At 30.6% G+C, this 22,574-nt stretch overlaps 3 protein-coding genes across 5 annotated transcripts in view; 2 read left to right on the top strand and 1 right to left on the bottom strand.

Annotated features, from left to right (window-relative positions):
- The first annotated feature begins 9,209 nt into the window (after window positions 1–9,209).
- Window positions 9,210–12,613, top strand: LOC121119494 (diphthine methyltransferase). The gene is made up of 3 exons (XM_040714166.2): window positions 9,210–9,460; window positions 11,481–12,148; window positions 12,208–12,613. The coding sequence occupies exons 1-3, from the start codon at window positions 9,458–9,460 to the stop codon at window positions 12,497–12,499; spliced, it is 963 nt and encodes a 320-aa protein (XP_040570100.1). The 5' UTR covers window positions 9,210–9,457; the 3' UTR covers window positions 12,500–12,613.
- On the bottom strand, window positions 12,489–14,758 carry Bsg (immunoglobulin domain-containing protein Bsg). The gene is made up of 2 exons (XM_040714165.2): window positions 14,244–14,758; window positions 12,489–14,182 (listed from the first exon to the last, which is right to left on the bottom strand). The coding sequence occupies exons 1-2, from the start codon at window positions 14,539–14,541 to the stop codon at window positions 13,494–13,496; spliced, it is 987 nt and encodes a 328-aa protein (XP_040570099.1). The 5' UTR covers window positions 14,542–14,758; the 3' UTR covers window positions 12,489–13,493.
- A 767-nt stretch (window positions 14,759–15,525) lies between these two features.
- Pka-R1 (protein kinase, cAMP-dependent, regulatory subunit type 1) overlaps window positions 15,526–22,574 on the top strand; it is a 43,991-nt gene continuing 36,942 nt past the window's right edge. The window contains exon 1 of one of the 3 annotated variants that reach the window (XM_071889265.1): window positions 15,526–15,636. Coding sequence is in view for 2 of the 3 variants with exons in the window: in XM_040714520.2 (XP_040570454.1) it covers window positions 21,446–21,670 (225 nt within the window). In the remaining variant the exon portion in view is untranslated. Of the gene's footprint in view, window positions 15,880–19,962; window positions 21,671–22,574 lie in introns of those variants that run through there. The other 2 variants (XM_040714521.2, XM_040714520.2) reach the window with 2 other exon arrangements.

Below are 22,574 nucleotides of genomic sequence, written 5' to 3'. Positions count from 1 at the left end.
AAGCGCTTCTATGTGTTAAGACTTCAGACATTATTAGATTTAAAATAATTTTTTAACAAATTTTCTTTCATTTTTTTCTAATAGGTATACATTAATATGGTTGTTTTACCGTTATATTTTACAAATCACTAAAATTTTCGGGAATTATTCATAAAGGCAGGGCTACACAAATTACCTAAATAGCATTAACACACCTGTTGCGAAGAATGATAGATAGGTTGCGATGTATAGATTATCACACATTTATTGAATGTGTAATTAAGAGAGACTTCTAAATACGAATGATTTACTGTTAGCCAAAAATTGAAAAGTAATTCGGACACGACTCCAGACAACATAATTCTATACATAGCTATGAATAAAGCAAATCTTTGTTTGTTGGTTCACTCCCTGCGGCTCATTTTGACCTTGGATTTTGGACACATATCAAACTTGATCCAGGAATAGATCTCAAGAAAGCTGCAGAATCGTTTTACTGCCAGAATGCCATCTTAAAAAGAGTTCATGAAAAAAAAGATGTACCATTGACATTTACGTCATGGTATTTGTATTAAAAGTTGCATGAAGAGTACTTATAAAAAAACACATTTATGTGAATTCCATGACATAATTAATGTATTAAATATTAAGGATACAATATAAGAAGGGAATGGGAGATCCGTCGCATCAAGAAACTTAAATACAATACGTGATTCTTGAAGTTATTTAGTTTATCATGTTCATTTAACATTGTACATAATTGACGTAAATGAACACTTACTCAATCTGACATATGTTCATTACAATCTTTTTTTTAATTTATATTAAATTAGTTTTGACGGATTTTTTCACTCCATAAGTCACTCTCGATACTCAACAACAGTCAATAAATAATGTCGTTGACACAAGTCAAAATGTTAAGTATTTCTGGAGAAAAGTCAAAATTTACCGATCATAAATATTTATCTTTGAAAATATGTTGTTTTGTATTGCTTATGAAATTATGATTTTCTCAGTTACGTCACTTTTGCACTAACCCTACGTTTTGTAACTGCCCATAAATAAAGAAAAAAAATAACGCTTATTTTCTCATAAAAGTTACAAGATGTTTTGTACTATCCTTTTGTTAAGCCTGATAATTAGCTTGAACTTTAATAAAGGTTTTTCAAGTTTTGAACCTATGATTACGTGAGATTTTGAGATCTTATGTCAATTTACTACATAAAAAAAGTTGGGAAAAATAGTTTACAAAAATTAAAGATTTATCTTCCAAGGATATCTCCACACAGGAAGGAGCGAACAGATATTTGAGTTTTCTTAGAGCGTCCAGCTACAGGAGAGGTAAAATCGTCAACCGACACAGCAGAGAGTCACAGATACATCATGAAACAAAAAGATTCTACCTTATCTTGAGATATAAATTCAACAATCTATTCTTGCAATCTTTAAAATTATTCTTTATCTCTCAAATTTTTTGATGTTATCTCATAAGAAACAGAAAACTTACTTAAATGATCGAAAATTCGAGCAATTTTATCGCTCTTTTAAAATGATGAGCGCGCTTCTACTCTCGCTCAAGAAACTTGAGCGGCGTTCAATTGAGCCCGCTCACTAATGCTTTGCTAACATATGTACTTCAAAGATTCAGGATCCGTTCCATAGCAATAGATTTAAAAAATTAATCCAGTAATGAAATAAGAGAATGTTACCTCTTTTATCAATTTAATTATCAAATTTTAGCATGGTATTATAAATTTATGATTTAATTTTTTTCCTTTTCTTCCCTTCTGATTGTTTTTTTTTAATTATCATCAAATCTTTGACTAAAACATGTATCCTTCATTTAGGTATGTTATATTTTTCCAAATAATTATTGTACTTTTTTCTTTTAATATAACTTTTTGAGGGAGGTGGAAGCAGGGTTAATAGAAATACAAGGTTAGACCATCATGTAATTGGGCTTGTTAGAATTTTCAATTTGATGTATTATACCGACTGCTGGGCAAGACAGGCAGATTTTGACAAAACACGCAACCATACATATTTCATGACGTCACTATTGCTTTAATTTTCAATTTAATGTATCGTACCGAATGCTGGGCAAGAAAAACAGATTTTGAAAAAACACGCAACCACTCATCTACTATGACGTCAATATTAAAAGCGTGGTGGAATTCAAACATCACGTGTTATGGTATAACCTTTGGTGGAAGGAGGTGGTTCTTTGACGTTTCTTTAGAAAAAGTAATCAGTTAAATAATTAATCTATAATTTTATATGATTAAATATTTCTTTCATTAATATCTTCAGATGGTACGTTAACAAGAATTGCTTCGGATAAAGAATTTTCAAAACCTTGAGTTGTTGTTGATTTATTTTCTGTAAATCCCGTTGAATATATTTTTTTTCAAAATTTGGCACAGTTCTAATGAATAAGATTTATGTATATATATATACATATGTTAGTAATGCTTTAATGACTTTAAGCCCGCGGGTTAGGTCGGGTTGTGTATTTTCAACACGTCATTACCTTTATTGCATCTTATATGTAACCATTCCTGCGAAAAGAAACAGAAAAAGGGGCCATAATTAGTTGGTAGTAAGGCAATTCTTCCCAAATATATAATTATTATTTAATAGCTGTTGGGAATAGAGTTTTTTTTCGTGACGTCGCTATTTTGATGTTGTCTATTTTGGAGGCCTAAGCAACCAAGTTTTGTAACAATGAAAATTCTTCTTTCATTAATATTAAGGAAAATATTGAACTATTGGATGACAAAATAGGACCAACACATAAGGAATAAAACCTTACCGTTTATAAAAAATTTATGGGTCAATTGAGCCATAAATTTTTTATTCATATATCCATGACCTGGAGCGGTGCTAGCTTTCCTCATTGGGGGGGTCTTCGCCCCAAAAATTATAATTGCTTATATAAATTGGTTTAATATATATTTTATAAAAAAAATGTATTTTCTCAAATTGCCCAACTTTTCTTGACCCTAATCTATAAAAAAAATTGTCTTATCAGTTAAATTTGACTGCATGGATTAACTTTTTTTTTATAGATAAATATGAAATAAATGAAAGTGGGATTCTAAAAGCTGTTCTTACTAAGATTGGAAGAAGATATGGATTGAAATCTAACATTATTTTATGATTTACTTTATTATTAATAATTATTAAAATCTCATCGGTAGAAATATATCTATCCTATGCACAATTGTATATGCAACTTGCACATAAGGAAAAAAGGTGATGGTCTTTTTGATTAAATTCCACGTCTGGCTTGTATTTTGCAACCTCAAGTTATGACATATTGAACTGAATTCCGATGTTAGAACAAGAAGATAATATTTGGATCAATCTATTATTTCAATATTCTGTATTTATAATTTATTGTTATTATTAGTTATATGATTCTAATTGTTTAATTTTGTATATTTAACTTAAATGTATGATGGTTTATTTTTTAGTATGTAGATTGTATTTAATTTAAGCCTTCTATTTTAAATTTGGAACTTCAAATATATTTCGAAATACTCTTATTTTGTCGTTTTATTAGTTATTTTTCTGAGAATATGGTTCACAATAAATTACTATTTCATGGAGTGTGACGTTTCCAAATCTACTGTAACGGATAAAAATCGTCTAAGTCAATTATACGTAGTATATCTTTATTAAACATTTTGCTAATAAATACTTTCGTTACACCCTCAAAAATCATAATAAAGCAGGCTACTGATGTGATAATCACATCAGTATTTTAAACAATAATACCATATGTCTTTCTCCCCCCTGTCTCCTCGCACGCGTTTTTCTCTACAATATTATCAACTATAGTTATGATGTTGAAGATGAAAGGTTCTATGTTAAAAAAACGTTACGTTACACTAAAAAAAAATAGTAACTAATTTCATTATGATATAAAACATGTTAAACTGTGATTTGAAAGGTTTGTGAGTAATTTTGTAAATAACCTTCTAAACTTCAATTAACTACATTGAAATAAAGTGTATTCGATAAGTATTTAGTACAAGAAATAATCACAGTTTTTATGATAAATAATTTCCATCATAGATACAAAGATATCTTTTTTGATTAGCACAGTTTAAAAATATTGTTCTGGCGTCTGTATTTTGTGTAATTGCTTCATATAGATTTCAGGAAACGATACAAATTAGATAAATAGAATCTGAAGGATATACTAGGCCTCCTCGATTTATCATATTGATGAAATAATCTTTGACGGTTTGAGACTCATAATCCATAAATCCTTCTTCAAAATTAATATTGAGAAATTCTTTAAGTGAACAAAATTTGGATTGATAACAGTTGTATAACACAGATTTCTGGAGGTTTGAGCTACATATCCACTTAATAAATTTGAATTGAGGTTCATCACAATCACATTCCATTAAACTATCAGCATCTAACATTGCCAGAAGCATTACTGATTTTTTCTTATTACGGGTTGGATCTTCTTTAACCAACACTTTCTTCATATCACTTATTTTCATTTTGGAGAATTTGATAAGTGACTTCACTCGAATATTTTATTCCCCTTCCAAGCAGCTCATCACAGGCAAAAAGTAGTTTGCACCAGACAACTGTCTATATCTTCTAAATCTTGCTTCAATGAAGTCACGTTGAATTACACCTAAAATGACAAAGTAAAAACCATAGGTTTGAAAAAGTTCCTGAGTAAGCTCTATACAGGCGAAAGTTCAGTGTTTCATAGTAGATGTTGACAACGTTGCTGTTCTGAAGAGTTGCTGTTGAAGATGGCTCTGCTAAAGTTCAATGATTTTATCGAGATATTCATCATTCACGATTACTGTCGCAACACTAAACATGAAAGTGTGGCTCCCCTATAGTGGGGAAGTATTCATCGAGAGACTTTGCAAGCTCTTCTAAGTACATGGCAATAGCTTTCTTCAGCTCTCCAGGTACAGAAATGTCTCAAATTCAATCTCCGATCTTACTAACACAGTCGTCCAGTAGAGGAACATTTGCGAAGTTATCATTCTCTGCTCGTCGTTTCTACAAAGGTACCTTTTTTAAATGCCTCTAGGTTTTCTTCTGCTTCGATGATGCTTACTCCACTGCAATGCATCTGTCGATTGAGATGATTGAGAGAATCGAAATTATCTACGATGTACGCCAAAGTGATAGTGAACTCAGAATTTTTGAAGTAATCTGCGAAACAATGTCCGTAGTCTCGTAAAAACGGGGCTTATTTCACACCCATGGCAAAAACACGATTCAGCACCTTTCCCCTGGATAACTACCGAACATTATATTGGTACATAAGTACCTCTAATTCAGAGCCCATTTCCTTATTTAGCCCTTAGAAGATGCGGTGCTTCATAGCACTATTTCGCATGTAGTTCACATATTCAGAAATAAATTTTAATACTTGTGCCAGTTTCAGAGGCAAGAGTTTTTTGCCAACGCATGCATGTGCAGAACACACTGCATAACTATGATGTGTGTTGCATCAGATTTCACCAGTACTAAAAAAAACAGAGTTTTGTCCCAGCATGGATGGAGCTCCGTCCGAACAAACTGCAAACCCATTTTCCATTCAAGATTGTTGTCTCTGAAGAAGTCCTGAACGAGTTTCATCACATCGACTGCCTTGATTGTTGTTGTAAGAGGCTTATAAACTAAAAACTCTCCCTTTTTCACGTCTTCTTTCATATAGCGCATGGATACAACAAGCTGGCTTAGATTGGAAATGTCAGTGGTCTCATCGAGTTCGAGGGTAAATTTTGCAGGTTTTAAAATCAAATCTGTAACTACTTGAGCCAAGATGTCATTGATCATATCGTCTATTCGGCTGCTGATAGTGCCATTAGAAAGAATTGGTTTGCCGATGGGTAAAAAGCCGACAACAGTCAAAGTAACATTTTCATCAAATCTAGCTTTATTCACCTTGAATTCAGCAAGTGTTGTGTTCTTGTGTTTCCATCTCCATGCAGCTTTAGGAAGAGTTCCTTCAGTTTTGATGGTGCTATACTAGAATTGCTCAACTTGGCAGTCAAATCATGTATTGAGGACGATGTATTGAGGCCCATCACGTTTCTTTATAAACGTGAATCCATGCTGTACAGATTTGTCAGACTACTTTCTTTTTTTTCCGACATAGTTAAGAAGTGATTGAAAGATTAAAAGAAAATAACAAATGACAAAAAATCATAACAGCCACAATTTGATTAATGAGCGTACCAAGTTACCTACCTCACAGATATCAAACCTTAGTAATGTGACTTGATCACCTGCAGCCAATGATGGACAAGCGGAGCGGAAAATAACACGAATGGGCTGCATTTATTTTGTGTAACATATTTTTAGTAAACTACTAAATATTTGTCATCTAACACGGAGAAGAAACTTTTTTTAATCTCACAGCGGGTGAACCTCCGTCATTTTTTCATGTTGGTAACCCCCCTTAACCCCCACATTGATCGATGCAACGCTGTTGCGACACACTCGCACTAAAAGTAGGTCTCCCCGATTCACAGTTGCGTCAGTGGATGCTGGGGCCGAACTCCTGAGAGTGTCTCACCGAACCCCTATGGTTCAATCGAACCCAGGTTAAGAACCACTGGTCTAGGAGTTAAATCATCATTACACCCAAATTTTGCTGATATAAAAGATATCCACTATAAAGAGTCAAGAAAGAGCTCAGAAACTACAATCGAAGCAAGAGTTGATACAGTGCGTGATCAAGGTCACAAATGGGCAAGCATTCTTGGAAAGATTTCACAAATCCTCATCAACGTTGTGGTATCTTGACAAGGTTGATAAGACACTATTTAAACAATTTAATTAGAGGAATCCAGGACGACCGAGAGAAACGAAGAGAAGGCCTGGAGAAATAATACAAGCTAATATAAGGAACACGTATATATTATCATTAATACATATTATTGACGACTCTGAAAAATACATAAGTCACGGCTATTTATACCAGAGATTAAACAGTACTTTACATACGTCATATTAAATAATCATAACGACAATAACATAAGAAGAAGAAGAGGAGAAAAGAAGATAAATTGTACATAAACTGCAAAATTTGGTTTCTCAACAGAATGACAACATCTGACATGAAGGCAGAAAAATATCATCTGGAAACAAGCTCAAATCTAGAAAAGTTGCCAAACTTCAATATGATAATATTCAAGTTATGAACATTAATTTTTCTGGTGTGTTCATCTATTTTTGAAATAATTAAAATAAATTATATTGGTGATATATTTCGGCTTATTTAATCTTGAATTCTTGTTAATTGTCCTATTATGAATAAATATTTATAGATTTTAACTCATACAATCTGTATTGAAAACCCGTATTAATACATTTGTATTAAAAATATATTAATAAGTTCACATAATCGTGAAGTTCTTCTAAGCCAGCCCTTGGAGCGCGCATTTTCTTGTCTGTTGTCCATGTACTCGAGCAAAGAATACTAGAACTACAGGAAAGGAAACAAAAATATCGTGCTCACACAAGAAGGCTGGCTCTCTTTTCCTGTAACTACAAGAAGGAGAAATGACGAGTATGATTTATGAACATTGATAAATTTATCAAATTCGTAAAAATATTTCACAAACTTAAATTAATCAATTTCCTAACTTATCCTAAATTATATTTATCCTTTAACTTAATAATTTCATTTTATAGCCAGACAAATTAAAACTTAATTTTTATTACTTTCGACATTCATTTAGCATATATTTTTTTCTACATAAGCATAAAAATAGTTTTTATTTCGTATGTAATAATAAAAATATAACATTGAAGTACAATCATCTCTTAGTTCGAATGCAGTTTGACAATATTTTTGTTGTTGTATTCATGATGCCAAATATTTTACCTTAAGTAGGCCACGCAGAATTCTTCACCACAACGTCGAAAAGTTTATCGATATTTTAGGAATATAGGTAGAAAAACAGTGACCAGATTTGCAATTTGTTGATGGTTTTTCATAGGATATTAGATAAAATACAGGGTAAATACTCAATTACTATAATAATACCCTCAACTAAAAGTAAAGTAATTCTAGAATATGACTACACATAGTGCAAACAAAGTTGTAGACATAATAGGAATTTCTGGTCATTGCTAAAAGACTTGAACGTATCTTACTTCTACATAAGTTTCTAAGAAGTTCATTTCTAGTTGAATGTATTATGATAACTAACGGTAGTTGAGTAATTACTTTTATTATTTTCCTGATTTAAGGTCATATCATAGATATATATTTTTTGAGATGTGCAGACATAGCAAGTTTTTGCATAATGATTGTGATATATATCCAACAATATAAATACTATTCCTTGTTGGTGCTGAAGATTCTCTGGAGAAAGTTATATAGCAGGGAGATTTCCCCATAATGCTTTCAATTTGTATATCATATTGATCTACTTTCAGGGATAAGACTTTAGAAATTATTCTTTCTTCGGCTTTGTATGGATCGACTTGAATAATAGAATTGTGTCAAATAAGGAAACTATTTACGTTTCAATAGTATCCTTTGGATATTTGTTAAATAAACAATTTTTCACTAAAGTACAACTAAGTATATTCAGTAGTTTATTTTTGTTGATATAGGCATCACAGATTGATAAGACGAGAAGAAATTACTTTTTTGCACTAGCTAGAATCATTTTTTATATGATTTATGTACCATGCTAACTATTTCTTCAACAGGCCATTCCTGCTCTTGTAAATCATATGATTCATAGTATTGGGGAGCATTGCTTACCTTCGAGTGAGTTTCCTTTATCACAGGAATGATCTAAAGATTCAGTAATAAAATCAGTCACTGCATAATCTAGAATTCACTGTTGGTGTCTAGTAAATCGTATCTCGTGGGGAATTTATGAAAGCTCACATCCGGATCTTTAGTAATGTCGTCATAGCCCTCCTTTCGTCCAGGGGTAGAACACTTGTACATCATTATTAATTAAGTAATAAGAAATAACAAAACAAATGAAATAACTTTGGTGAACAACGTTTTTCTTTATTATAATTTATAAAACAAAGGAAGAATGTGTCAGCCTCCTCTTGTAGAAAAAAAGTGAATTTGAATTTAAGACAGACTTCCAGTTGTTTTTAGTATTCCTTGGCTTGAGACGTCCATGGTTGATTGATCTTTAAAGGATTTCAAAGTCCTCCCTACCAGGGTATATAGGTTTTGTTGAATCAAAAATAAGTTTTAAATAAAGTTAACAGCATCATAAACAGAATTCAGCTGATTTTGTTAGAAGAATCCTCACGATATAAACAAGATGATCGATTGAATAACAAAAAATATATCAATGATTTAAATGAATTATCATACACACATGTGCTAAGTTATCTAAGCAAATCCTATGTATGTAATTAGTAATTCAAATTGTGTACCTAAACTCTATGTATATAACTTGAGTTTTGATTTTCGAACTTATTTTCCGCAAAAGCAGCAATGGTGAGTCCATTAATAATTAGTTATGACTTGATAGGATAGACAATATAGGTCCGTGCAGACTGGATAGATTAATTTTAATTTATTTCTACTTGGTATATACTATATAGTAAACTTGTAGCTATAAATGTTTAGTAATTAATTGACATTTTCAATATTTTTTTTTGATAAGACATGTTTTGAGATTCGACGCCGGCTTCCTTACCAAAATTGGAAAAAAAAAAACCATTTTCGAATTCTTATAAGCAGTACATGCTATCTAAAGCAAAAAAAATTGCAAAATGCAAATTTGAAGTCAGAAATACAAAATATCCTATCGTTTTTTATATTATTGTTAAGATATGTCTAATCTAACGGAAATAAAAATCTCTTCAGCATTTTCAAGTTCTACCAATGAATCAATTATTAAAATACATGTAGTTTCGAGTACCTGGAGTTGTTTTATGAAAAATTTGACCTTGATTTTGTCAATATCAAGTAGCTGCTGTTCATGTGATGGTGCAATATCACGCGTTCCGAAACATGGATATTTTGCTCAAAAATTGAGTTTATGTTGCTTCGTAAATAATAATTCATAAATATTTAGTAGTTTGACTGAAATTGGTTTATCATTTTCATACAGAAGTATAATTCCGTATTTTTGTTTATACCTCTTGTATTACAAAATTTCGCTTAAAATTTTAAATGCGTAAATCTTAAAAAAAAAAAATCGGAAATATTATACATAATAAGAGAAAATTAAACCCATCAGCCTAAAGGATAGTATTTCAGGTAAAAACGATTAAGTCGTCAAGAATATAGCTCCTAACGTTTTTATATAGCATCTATTTTAATGATGGACGGTATTTTTTCAGACGTCATTAAAATTAGGGGTGTAGGGGTAATATTCTTATTTTTTTAAATGTTCTTGTACAAGAAATAGTATAAATTAGGTATCAACTTACAGCTTATTAAATTTTCAACAAAATGATAGGTAAGTCAAGTCGGTATGCCTTTCATATCAGTAGATATGACTACTTAAAGCCATGAATTTATCGAAAAGTGTGAACTTTCGATTTCCGTTGGTCACTGTGACATATTTCTTAAACGGCCATTGCACAAAATTTTTGGAAGAAACAATTGAACAGTTTTATTGTAAGTCCTGGCCACTATCTATCATTTTAACATAAATAATGGTATGTTTAATATAAATTGTAGATTCTATATATCTACAAAATTGGGATTTCAAAATTTTTGGTCACGCAAAAACAGTCATTTCTGGGCAAAATTGGTCACAAATTTAAATTTATTGGCTAAACGATACAAAATATAGAATTTAAGCTTAAAAAATCATAATCTACTAACATTTTTACCCTATTAAACTATTGTACAAAACTTATTTTCTACACTAAATATTTTTTTTACACTTTTGGCAGTGAAACCGGGGTCAAATCTTCAACCATGTCAAAAAAGGATAAGCACTAATATCCTCTGTTAGTATTATGACATTAATATTGTCATATACTTTTATCTATTAAAAGTCATTATGTATCAATTAAATAATATGTAGAACAATAATAAGGTTATATTGAGTAATGAATATGAAATAACAAGACGAATCTATCAAACTATGATACTACTGATTTGATGCATCACTTATCTTAAATACAATTTAATTATTTAACAGGAAGAAATTTCATGAAACATTTTATGCCTTGTAATATCAGATATACAATTTTTAAATTAACATTGAAATCTTTGAATGATACATAGTAAATTATAATGGAAACCATTCATGATATTCTTTTTCGTTTAAGTCCTCAATTTTGTGCTGTCAATAGTTTGCAATACATATTAATAAAAAAAAATCTATGATTTTTTTTTCCCTTTGATGATTCCAATATATTTTTATATTTCTTTCTATTTAGTAAAATTCCCACTCTTTTATTATATGCTTTATCAAATCACCGGACTGCCTCTTAGAATATTAAAAAATAATTGAATGTAAACCGTATTATTAATTAAAATTAATTATTGTTGATAGGTAGTTAATTGTCTATCCTCATGGGATACTGAATATAGTGCGGACACGGTTGAGTGGTGTACTCAACCGAAATATAATGATGTATTTGCGGTTGGTACTTACCAGGTAGATAACGATCCAAATAGCTCAAAGTTTGATGGTCAATCACAAAGAAAGGGTCGTCTTTATTTAGGAGAATTTAAAGATGAAATAGACATTAAACAAACCATTGAGACACCTGCCATTTTAGATTTAAAATGGTCTCCTAATAATCAAGGGGCTCTTGCTGCAGTGAACGCATCTGGTCAATTAACAATTTACAGTCTCAAAGAAAATATATCCTTAGAGGATGCAAAGTCCTTTAATATTGATGGCAATGATCTTCTGATATTATCACTTGCATGGAAACACGATAGAATAGCCTTAAGTGACTCTGGAGGCTATATAACCGTCGTGTCATCTGATCAGTTAGAACCGATTGCTCACTGGAAATCACACGATTTTGAAGCATGGATAACTACTTTCCATTCCTTTGATTCAAATCTCATTTTCTCAGGAGGTGATGATCTTAAGCTGAAGGGATATGATCTCAGAACAGGAACTCACACCTTTGTTTGTAAGGAACATTCTGCAGGAGTCACGAGCCTACTTTCGCATCCGAATGATGAGTATAAACTATTTTCAGGAAGGTAAATAAATGTTTTTATTACTTAAATATGCATGACCTCATTTTTCAACCACGTATTAGCTATGATGAGAAACTACGAGAATGGGATATCCGAAAGATGAAAAGTTCTATTAATGAAGTACATATGGGCGGAGGAGTCTGGAGAATTAAGCATAATTTAAACTCTGGTTTATTAGGAACAGCATGTATGCACAACGGTTTTCAATTTCTTTTAGACGGGAAAATCAGTGATTCATTTATGGAGCACGAAAGTTTAGCCTATGGAATTGATTGGCATGAATCCAAAAGCCGGATTGGAGCCTCTTGTTCTTTTTATGACCACCAATTAAAAATATGGGAAGTTTTAGAATAAAATTTTATTTTAATCAAAACAAACTAAAAATTCAATTTTACTAAAAAAGAAGATAAAGTAAATATCCTTTAATGAAATATATTTATAAATAAATTATCAATAATTAAACTTGAACATGTGAGTAAGGGAGGGGCAGAAGTTTTAAGTACATAATATATTTTTGGAAAGGTAAGGAGTTTTTCGAAGGTAAAAAAAAAGAAGAGAATTTATAATAAGAAAAACCTATAGCATCAAATAAAACTTCATAAAGATTGTAACTACGTATATATATTACTTAAATATATGTAATATATAAACAAAAAAGTAGTGCATTCAAAATTAGGAGCTTGAATGTACTCGACTTGAATCAATTTTTTCTTCTTCAAAAAAAAAAAAAAAATAAATGATTGTTTTTTGAAAAGGTTTATGTATATATATTATATCAAGATATATTCCTAAGCATACTCAAAGAGTGATTAATGTTATCTAACGTATCATCACATGCACTAACGACATTATCTTTTAAACACAAAAATAATAAACTTGAAAATACAGAATCATCTGTAACCTAGTTTATTTTAAAGCTTTAAAAAACTTTTTCTGAACAGTAAAAACATATAAGGGAAACAATTACTGTCCTCAATGAAATTAGAAAAACAACAACCATGGTAATAAAATAGCTTTTAAGTAGCTCAATCATGGTACATATGTGAAATCTGTGGTACTGCCAAATTAGAAAAGTGCTAAATTATAAATAAAAGAATAAGTCATAATAAACTCTTTAAAAATAGCTTAAAACTCATGTTTCAAAAGATAATATAATTAAGTCTTTGATACCTAGATTAATATATGAAGAATAGAATACAGAATTTTACAAAGGAGGGGGGTGGGGTGATCATTATTATACACTCTGACTAGTGATAACTGAATATATGTCTAGGCGATGGCAAGTTGTTCCTTAGTAATTTAAGAAGACATTCTGAATGTATATCAGGGTTGTTATCCTCGATAACATTTACTTCCTTTGCCTCAATCCACTGCCGTCTCCTCCAGCATTTCCAGCACCCCCACTATTCCCAACATCATCGTCATCTACATCCTCTTTTTTGGCAGCTCTCTTATCGCAAATAAGAATTACGAGACACAGAACAATGACCTCAGCAACGATTCCTAAAAACGGCCATAGTGCTGCATACTTATCTTTAACTCGTACCAAGGTTCCAACCCTGACTTTTTCATCCTTACTATCTACTATACAATAATAATAAGCTCGATCCTCATATACCGCATCCTCGATTTTAAGAACGGCATTGGGCACACCATCTTTGGATAATATCTTTAAATGAGGCTCTTCAGAAGAAGACGCATTGACAAGGGATTCGATAGGAACAGCGATGTCCTCCAAATTTTTCTTATAAACCCAAGAAAGACTGAAGTCTGTGGGATATGGCTTTCCAACCTTACAATGCAGTTTGAGATCTTCTCCCTCTGTCACTGTATAAGAGGTATCAAGTTTCTGGACGCTAAGAGCAATAATGGAGTGGAACGTTCCAACGACTTCATCATAATATTTGCAAACAAAAGTTCCCATTAGATTCTCAGTGCTCTCGGAATTGAAGTAGAGCCACTTCTTCCGTAGTGATACATCTTCACTCTCGTTCTTGAAGGCTTCAATTACCGTTTCTCCCTTGTACCACAATAGGCCTAAAATCCATTAAACAAACTGTATTACAAATCATTCCTTATTCCCTCAACAGTTCCTCACCTTTCAGGGCTTTATTCCTCTTTTTCAATTCCTCAGTCTCCTCCTCTTTCTCATCCGCTTCTTCCAAGTCCTTCTCCTCCTCCTCCTCCTCTTCTCCATCCCCTTCCTCCTCCTCTCTTTCAACGACAGGGCAGTTCAAATAGAGTTTCGAACCAAAGTAGACTTTTCCAAGTTCATCAGACTTATTTTCGATCACGGGATTCCCGGTTGGGATATCCGTCATACTCTCATTTTTAGGAGTAGCCAACGTAGTCAAAGGAGCTATCAGCAGAAGGAAAAGAGCCAATTTAGGAGTCATGTTGATAAGAATCCAAGATTTCTCTGCCCCTATTATAATTATTTTTAATTATAAATAAAAACTAAGTGATCTCTGCCCACCCAGAAAAACTAAAGAATTAAATCTATCTCTCGTCAGTCGTCTCTCCTCCTTTTTCCCCCTTCTCCTTCTCTCTCCCTCTTTCTACTTCTCCGTCTATGTGTCTCAACATACATTGTAGTATGTCTATAGACAGAATGATAATATGGAGATTCTCTCTCTCTATCTCTCTCTCTCTTTCTCCAGCTCCTTTTCTGCTAATGAATTGAATACAGACTGTTTCAATCATTTTTTTAAGTTTATATTACTACTATTTGGCAATGTCCTCAGCACTGATTGAGTAAAACATTGAAATCAACCCTTTAGAAAGTAGACCTAAATAGGATCAAATCTAAGCAAATTAAAATTATACAAATATTATGTATTGACTCTATGTTTAATCATTTATATGATAAGATAGTTCAAATTTATCTATTTATTATAATTGCATCAACATTATGATTTTGTAAATATTTAAAAATGGATGATGAATCACAAGGGGGGAAACAAGTTTAATTTCCATTAATTTTATTCTTCCTCATTTGTTTTTATTTTAATGGGGATTTTGTAATATAAACAAACTATGTATTGAATCATAGTTTACGACAACATAATATCCATCTTTGTATATAATATGTTGTTCAACATAATTTTTTTTTTAAATGTAATGTTCTACTCTTGAATGAAAGCCTCTGAGTCATTTATCCACAAGAAATACTTTATATATTGCTATAAAAAAATTGAGTGTTGTATTTAAAGTAAATTTTAAAGTCACATCATTTCCAGAAAACTTATCATATCTTAAATAATATGTACATGTATTATAGTAATTCTATAGTAAGTTACTAAAATTGATGCATTTATTTTTTTGACATGTTCAAAAAGATGAGAGAATCACACCGTATTGTTTAATCTGAAGGTCAATTTAAAAAGAAGGGGGAGTTGAAGAGGTTTTGATGACAGTTTAAAAAGAGGGTTGAAGAGTTGAATTGTCAGTTGAGCTACGACTTTCTTCAATAATTCCTTGGAGGAAGAAAGGTATTTAATTATTTCTGAATATATATATTTGTGTGGAGGGACTTAATAACATACTACATGGTCATCATGGAAAGGAATAATCGTGAGAATAGTGAAGGAAGAGAGTCGCTTAGAGAGTGTGAAGACTACATTGAGCGCCACGGTATTCAAGGGACCTTAAAAGAATGTATTGTTCAGCTTTGTATTTCCAAACCCTCGAATCCTCTCTCATTTCTTCGGGAGTACTTCCAAAAGCTAGAAAAGGTATGATTGAGTCTCTAGCATTCAGAACTTTCGCCATTCATCATATTCCACATATATTTATTAAGAAATTCGCCTTCTTTTTGTCCCTTCAAATGTCAAAAAAAATAAGAGCATACAAAAAAAAAAACAAATCCTTGTTATTGAATAAACGTTTCGAAGTTGGACTTGCCCAGGATTTAATAGTACCAATAATATTTATTGGTCATGTTATCCAAAAAAAAACCAACCTATATTTATATAGGTTTTTGGAGCCAAAAGTGCTTTATTTTACAAAGTATTTAAACGACTCAAGTTTTTCTTCATTTCCTTTGTTCAAACCAAATAACTTTCTGTTTCCTACGAAAAATTAGATACGTATCACTACACTTCTTATTCCATTGTTATAATTGTAGTATAATGCTATTAAATCAGAAAATAATAACATAATTGTATTACCTTTTAGTAGTTGGAGGGTTACTTATTATTGAAAACAGCTCTGCTGTTTCATTTCTTCAATATTTAATTAATTAAATTCTCATCACATGAGATATATTTTTAATAGATTATATAAATTAATATATTATATAATTAATATATAAATATATTTTTTTGATTATTTCTTTCTAGGTAAGAAATTCGAAATATGGATTTAAATCATTCAAAATAAATAATGGTATGTTATTAAAACATATAATAAAAAAAAACTCTTTTTGAAGAACTGGACATCAAATTTTTATCTTGGTTTGGTATTTAGATCATGCGTCAGCATCCATATTTGGAAAATGTGTGGCAAACATATATTTAATATACATAGTATATTTATAAAAACATAGTCTATTTATTTGAATAGAATAAATTATGTAGGGACTAAGGGTCCAGGGAAATTGATGATGAGCTGGAATCTGGTAAATAATGTTTAGTTTGAAATTTAAGTATTTATTTTTATACACTAAAAAGAAAGAATACATTATAAGCTAGTGTTACCGATAAATTCTCAATTGTCATTGTATCTAATAGTGTCCGGGTTGGTTTTTAAGAGCCCATGGATTCTGTTTTTCAGAATTCTGTGACCCGACTCAACTCTAAACAAAAAAAAAGAAAAAAGAAAGCTTAATTAGGAAGTGATGAACGATCTATTATCGATGTATATACCGTATCTTTTGCAAGGTATAGATCGTAAAAACTTTAAACCGAGTAATCCTTCTTTTAATATGTATTTAAAGTTGAATTAAATTTAATTATATATAATTAAATGAAGCTTATTTTGTGAAATCATTAAATGAGGGATGTTCAGGCAAAATAAATATTTCTTCGGGTCTTAAACCCCAAGAAATACCCTAATATATATATATATATACTAATTTAAAAATTGTCAGTTTCTCAACGATGTTTTTTTTTCGCTTCTATACACTTCAAAATTGTTTATAAGAATATTTTTTTTATTTCTTAATCCAAAGAAATATAATAAAACCTTTAAATAGAGAAAATACGTTTACGTCCTAGTATTCACAAACCAATTGTCTTAAACAGGGCTACGGAGTCAGGTCATAAATTTCCCGACTTCAACTTCAGTATTTTGAATGTCACCGACTCCCACTTCAGGACACATTATTTTTTTTAATAATATTTTTTATAGCCTATATAAATACTATTGAGTCATTCGAGTCTAGAGATTATACATATAGATATAATTTATAGCTATATGTAGTAGTTAGTTATTTCCTAACTTTCTGTACATAATTTATCCACTCGTAACCGAGGAACGACAGTACATGCATCTCACTACAATGTTACACTTTTCTCTCATGATATTGACTATTCACAATACTAAGTAATGGCTTATCGATATGTTCTACCCAAAATGATAATTTAAACTTTAGAGATCTTCGGGAATTGTGATTATATAAACCATAGAGCAGGTTTGAAGTTTTTAAAGTGAACTTAAAAATGAGTGAACTTTAAGTTTAATAAATTAATAGTTCTTATAACTTATAACCATTTAGAAAAAAAACTTTAACGAACACTCAATGTAGGCCTTAGATTATAATTATGATTGCACTTTAATCAACTGTTCATATTTTTAAAATTTTATTGAGGGAGAAACCCTGGAACCCCTATTAATCAGAATTTATCGCTGACCATCCCCCCTGGTTTAATTTTACAACTCAACCATTTGTAAGGTTAGAATATGAGACATACAATAATGTTTTTCCTTTGGAGATTTCCCTTGTTAACAAATGTTTTTCTTTGACTTAGTTATTATTTTTCCGAATTTTAAATCATGCAGCTACACTCTACAGTCTATTCATTAAAAACCGATTTTTATCTAACTCATGTTTAATTTTTAATTAAATGCCTATCTACTTGTTTGATTGAAACACTTGTTGTTGCCAAAATGATATATGATTAAAGTATTAATTTAATTAAAGAAAACAAAAGTTGCCTTTCTGAATAAATTGTCATAAAGTGAAGTGTATGGTTTATTTGCTTTGACCCTCAGTTTTGGACCATGGTATGGATTTTTATTTATTTAACTAGATGTATTGTCCCTCCGTGACCTCCTTTCAAATCCTAACGCGAGTACTTTTCTGAGATGTTTCGCCACTCCGACATTATAATGGAACTTTATTTGCCCTAAAAAGTTGTTAAACATGATACTATAAGCATCAGTGAACAAATTGAATAATTTTTACCATTATATTTTATGACTTCATAATCTAAAATATGTAGTTGTAGGGGAAAAAATATTAAGCTTTGTACACTGTAGAAGATACATTATTTCTAAATTAATATATATTATTTTCAAAAAAGACATGATCTATAGAGAATAAGACATGTGAAATATCATATCTCCCTTTTATCTTTCTTTTTTATATAGATCGTTAAAGTAGATAAATTATACGAAAACGTATAAAATGTTCTTTGAAACCTCGATAAAAAAGTGAATATTTAAGTTGGCAAAGTTTTGTAAGATAATTAATTCTCCATCTTCTCTTTGACTAGAAATAATCGCCGTGAGGATAATTTTCCACAATGTTATTAATATATTTAAAAGCCTTAATATAAATCATTTTATATCCTGATATCTTCATATTTGAGATCTGATGAGATTACTATTTAGTATCTATTAGAATAACACTTGTAAATAAATTCTTAACCTGATACAGTGATAATGATATCTATTTTTTAGCCCAGTGGTCGAAATGGGAAATGCTTTCCTATAACTATGAAAGATGATAGGTCATTGACCTCTGATACTGTTCTAAACGGGGTCTGGAACTTTTGCCTTCAACTATTTTGCCACAAGACATTTTATTCAAACCCCTTTCGCCTTAAAGCCTCAAGGATATTTCGGCTTAATATATTAAGAAATGAAGTCTATACGTCGTTATTGTTTACTTTTGGCTGAAATGGATGTTTAAAAAAAAAATTAATTAATCAAAATATGCAATTTTTATTACTATAACAGATTAAATGGTTGTTTTCTGTTGTAATTATGCTCTTGCCTTATATTTGTGCTTGTTCGTTAATCCATGAGTATTTGTCAATATGAATAACACAGGGGAACACTCATTTTGTACAAAATAATTCATGCCAACTGATCAACCATTCAACTGATCTCAGTTTTTCCTCTCAGTCATCTGAATTCTGAAATATCTGGGATTATAGTATGGGTACTATTTACAAAAGTAGGATTTTAATGAAACTTATTGAAAAGTGTTTTTATTGATTCTGTACCTTGTTCTGAACTCGATATATTTCTTTCGTTTTTTTAAATTATACATTGCATATTTTTCTATATTATTAACTATAATATTCTTTATCACTATTTATTATAGATATGTCATAAGGGTCTAAAGAAGAGTGTCGTTTTCCATCATTTTCAGCATAAAAAAGGGAAATATATCGAGTTCAGGACAAGATACAGAATCAATCAAAACACTTTTTAATCATACAATGTCCTAATGCAGAATAGTTTCAGGGATAAGTACATACATAGCGCTGCTCTAAACAACTCTTATATAATCAAAGAATCGACATTCTACGTCAAAAACTATATTATAACTGATGATTGTACCATATATTTGCACCTTCTATAGAATAAGGACCACTCTGCCTTGACGTCCTCGATTCACGAATAACATTTCTTATATTAAAACATAGTTTGAACTAATGTTACTAAGATAATATATATTGCTATTAATGGCAAACTCATTGATTAGAAATGCTGAAGTTGACACTCCATATCTCAAAGATTGCCTTCCCCTGATGTAAAAGAATGAATTGAGCATTTCTCCTTGTATTCTTGATATTCGTTCAAGATTGTTTTTGTGTAAACTCACGATATAGATTATGTATTCTTGAATTTTGAAGCTGTTGCTAACTATATATATATATATATTGTTGGATTAGTTAACTTTTTCATAAATTTATGAAATGTACGGTTATTGGAAGAAATAGTTGAAAATCTAATTCAAATAAAAATCTAATTCCTTCAAGTAAAGTAGATTTTTTTTCAAGTTCGAGTCATAATCGGATCCAACACAATTGCTGACTAATAGGGGTTTAGGATAATAATACGACACGGCATAGAACAATTAAAAATTCGGTTTCGGACCGTCTCTCAAAACTAATAATATATTTTAGTAGATATACTATTATTGGTCCTTAGATTGATATACTTTTGTTTGATATTATTTAGCTATTTTTTATTATAATTAATTTATTGGCTACTCCTAATAAGTCAGAATGGAGTTGAAAGTAGGCATTTATTTATAGCCATATATATGAACATATTTTAGTTTGTATGTATGTATGTATAAATTACAAGTGGTGTGGGGGAATAGTTTGTTTTCACCTGGTGAGACGACTTACTCTTCAGCATGAGAATTACCTTGTTTACGATCAAAGTATCCTTGATGTTAATTTATATTCTATATGATTAAATGACATTGTCATCAGAAGGTATTTATTATTTTTGGGGTTTGGTCTGAAATTCTTAGACCGGTTTGAGATCGTTGTGATTTTTAATGTACGGAATACATTTAGTCCTTTAAAAAAAAGTTCGTTCTAGATCTGTTTCATTTAAAATCCAGTCTAAACCGATTCTATAGATGAATTCTCGATGAAATCAGTTGTGTTTCAAAATGGGGGAACATCAATCTACGATAACATCATATGAAGTGTAATGTTGGGCATAAATCCTATTTGTACAACTCATAAATCAGATAAGGCAAGAAAATTGGTCAATTGATTAAGACCGAACCAATGGGTCCCCGATTTGAAAACAATTAAATTTCGGTTATAAATCGGTATAGAAAAAATCACTAAAAAACCAAACGAAAAAAAAAAAAAAAAAAAATCGGTCTGAGACGGACTCTCATCACTAATTTTTATCATAAGGTATACGTTATAAATAATAGTATTTGGTATTCTGTTCTTTCACAAATGCTGCTGCTGCTTCAAATGTGTGTGTTTTTGAATCCCTCTTCTTCTCTCTCTCAGCTTTTTACTTGTGTATCCCAACAACTATCTATTTAATGCTTTAGTCATTATTGTTGACTTAGAAAATGTGTTTCACTGTTTAATGTTCATAAAAGCAATAATAATTTTAAAAAAAAGAAGAAGAAGGGTAACTATGGGCTCGGTATTTTCATCCATATCTTCCTCCTGGGCTAGTTTTTCCTTTGAGGTTCCTTTTAAAGAAGAAGAACCCATCCTCATTTTAGCCACAAATGAAGCTGATCCTCCTCCTGCTACTGCGACTACTAACACTCAAGAAGTTAACGTGGCTCACTCTAATACGGATGTTGTAAGTTCTGTTATCTTTATTCAATTGAAATGTAATTGTTGTAGTGTACAAGTTGGTTTTTGTTACTTTTGCCGTTGTCCCCTGTAAATTTTTTCAGAGCTTTGAAAAATTCCATACAATTATTGAATACTAATTCCATAATTTCAAAAAATTAGCTAGCTCCTACCAACAGATTTTGGGGCTTTTTCTTTACCTGTGTTTTTTTAAAACAAAGATTGCAAGATACAATAAATTTAACGATGTGGTATATATAAGCAAATTGTACAAGTTCTTAAGAATATTCTATTATCTGGTACTCTTTCATATTTTTTCTGTTCTTTTCATTAAAAAAACTCGGTTCAGCCACTCATACAGTGATTTATTTTAGTTCATTTGTTTATTTTTTTTTTAACTAAACGACTACACAATTTGCTTATTAATTCATTGAGGTTGCGTAGTTAGTTATAAGAAGAGTTGAGCAGATTGTAATGAAAAAACTACCTTTAAAAATTAGAAAAGGATAAAAGGTTGTTCCATGTGCTCTTTCCTTTTTATTATTATGTAATTGTTCGTTTTGGTGTTGGTTCTACCTCTGAAGTAAGAATTCTCGCCTATTTTTGGTGTACATTATTAAAAATGCATAATAGAATAAATACTTATAAATTTAAATATAATTATAATGTTTTTTCTAGTCTAATGCACGGTAAATACATTTTGTGCATGATTTATTAAGGACAAATTGTAATTATTGCAACTCAAAAATGAGATGAAGTATTTTTAATCAATATTTTTCATTTAAGATAATTTATTAATACTATGATTGGATGTTTATTAGATGGTTGATTTATATGAGGAGCAATCTTTGACTTTTCTAATGAGAATTGTTCCTTAATTGTCAAGAAAGTAATCAATTCATATTACATAT

This window comes from Lepeophtheirus salmonis, chromosome 6 (assembly GCF_016086655.4).
Source record: "Lepeophtheirus salmonis chromosome 6, UVic_Lsal_1.4, whole genome shotgun sequence".
Taxonomy (NCBI): domain Eukaryota; kingdom Metazoa; phylum Arthropoda; class Copepoda; order Siphonostomatoida; family Caligidae; genus Lepeophtheirus; species Lepeophtheirus salmonis.
Note: the sequence above shows the minus strand (reverse complement) of the source record. Positions and strands in the feature narration are given on the sequence as shown.

Bases quoted from the DNA above. Each gene is read 5' to 3' on its own strand.
- Bsg (XM_040714165.2), bottom strand. From the start codon at position 14,541: ATGACTCCTAAATTGGCTCTTTTCCTTCTGCTGATAGCTCCTTTGACT. The intron at 14,183-14,243 runs GTGAGGAACTGT...AATGGATTTTAG, and splicing joins GAGGAATAAAGCCCTGAAAG to GCCTATTGTGGTACAAGGGA.
- LOC121119494 (XM_040714166.2), top strand. The intron at 12,149-12,207 runs GTAAATAAATGT...ACCACGTATTAG, and splicing joins TATAAACTATTTTCAGGAAG to CTATGATGAGAAACTACGAG.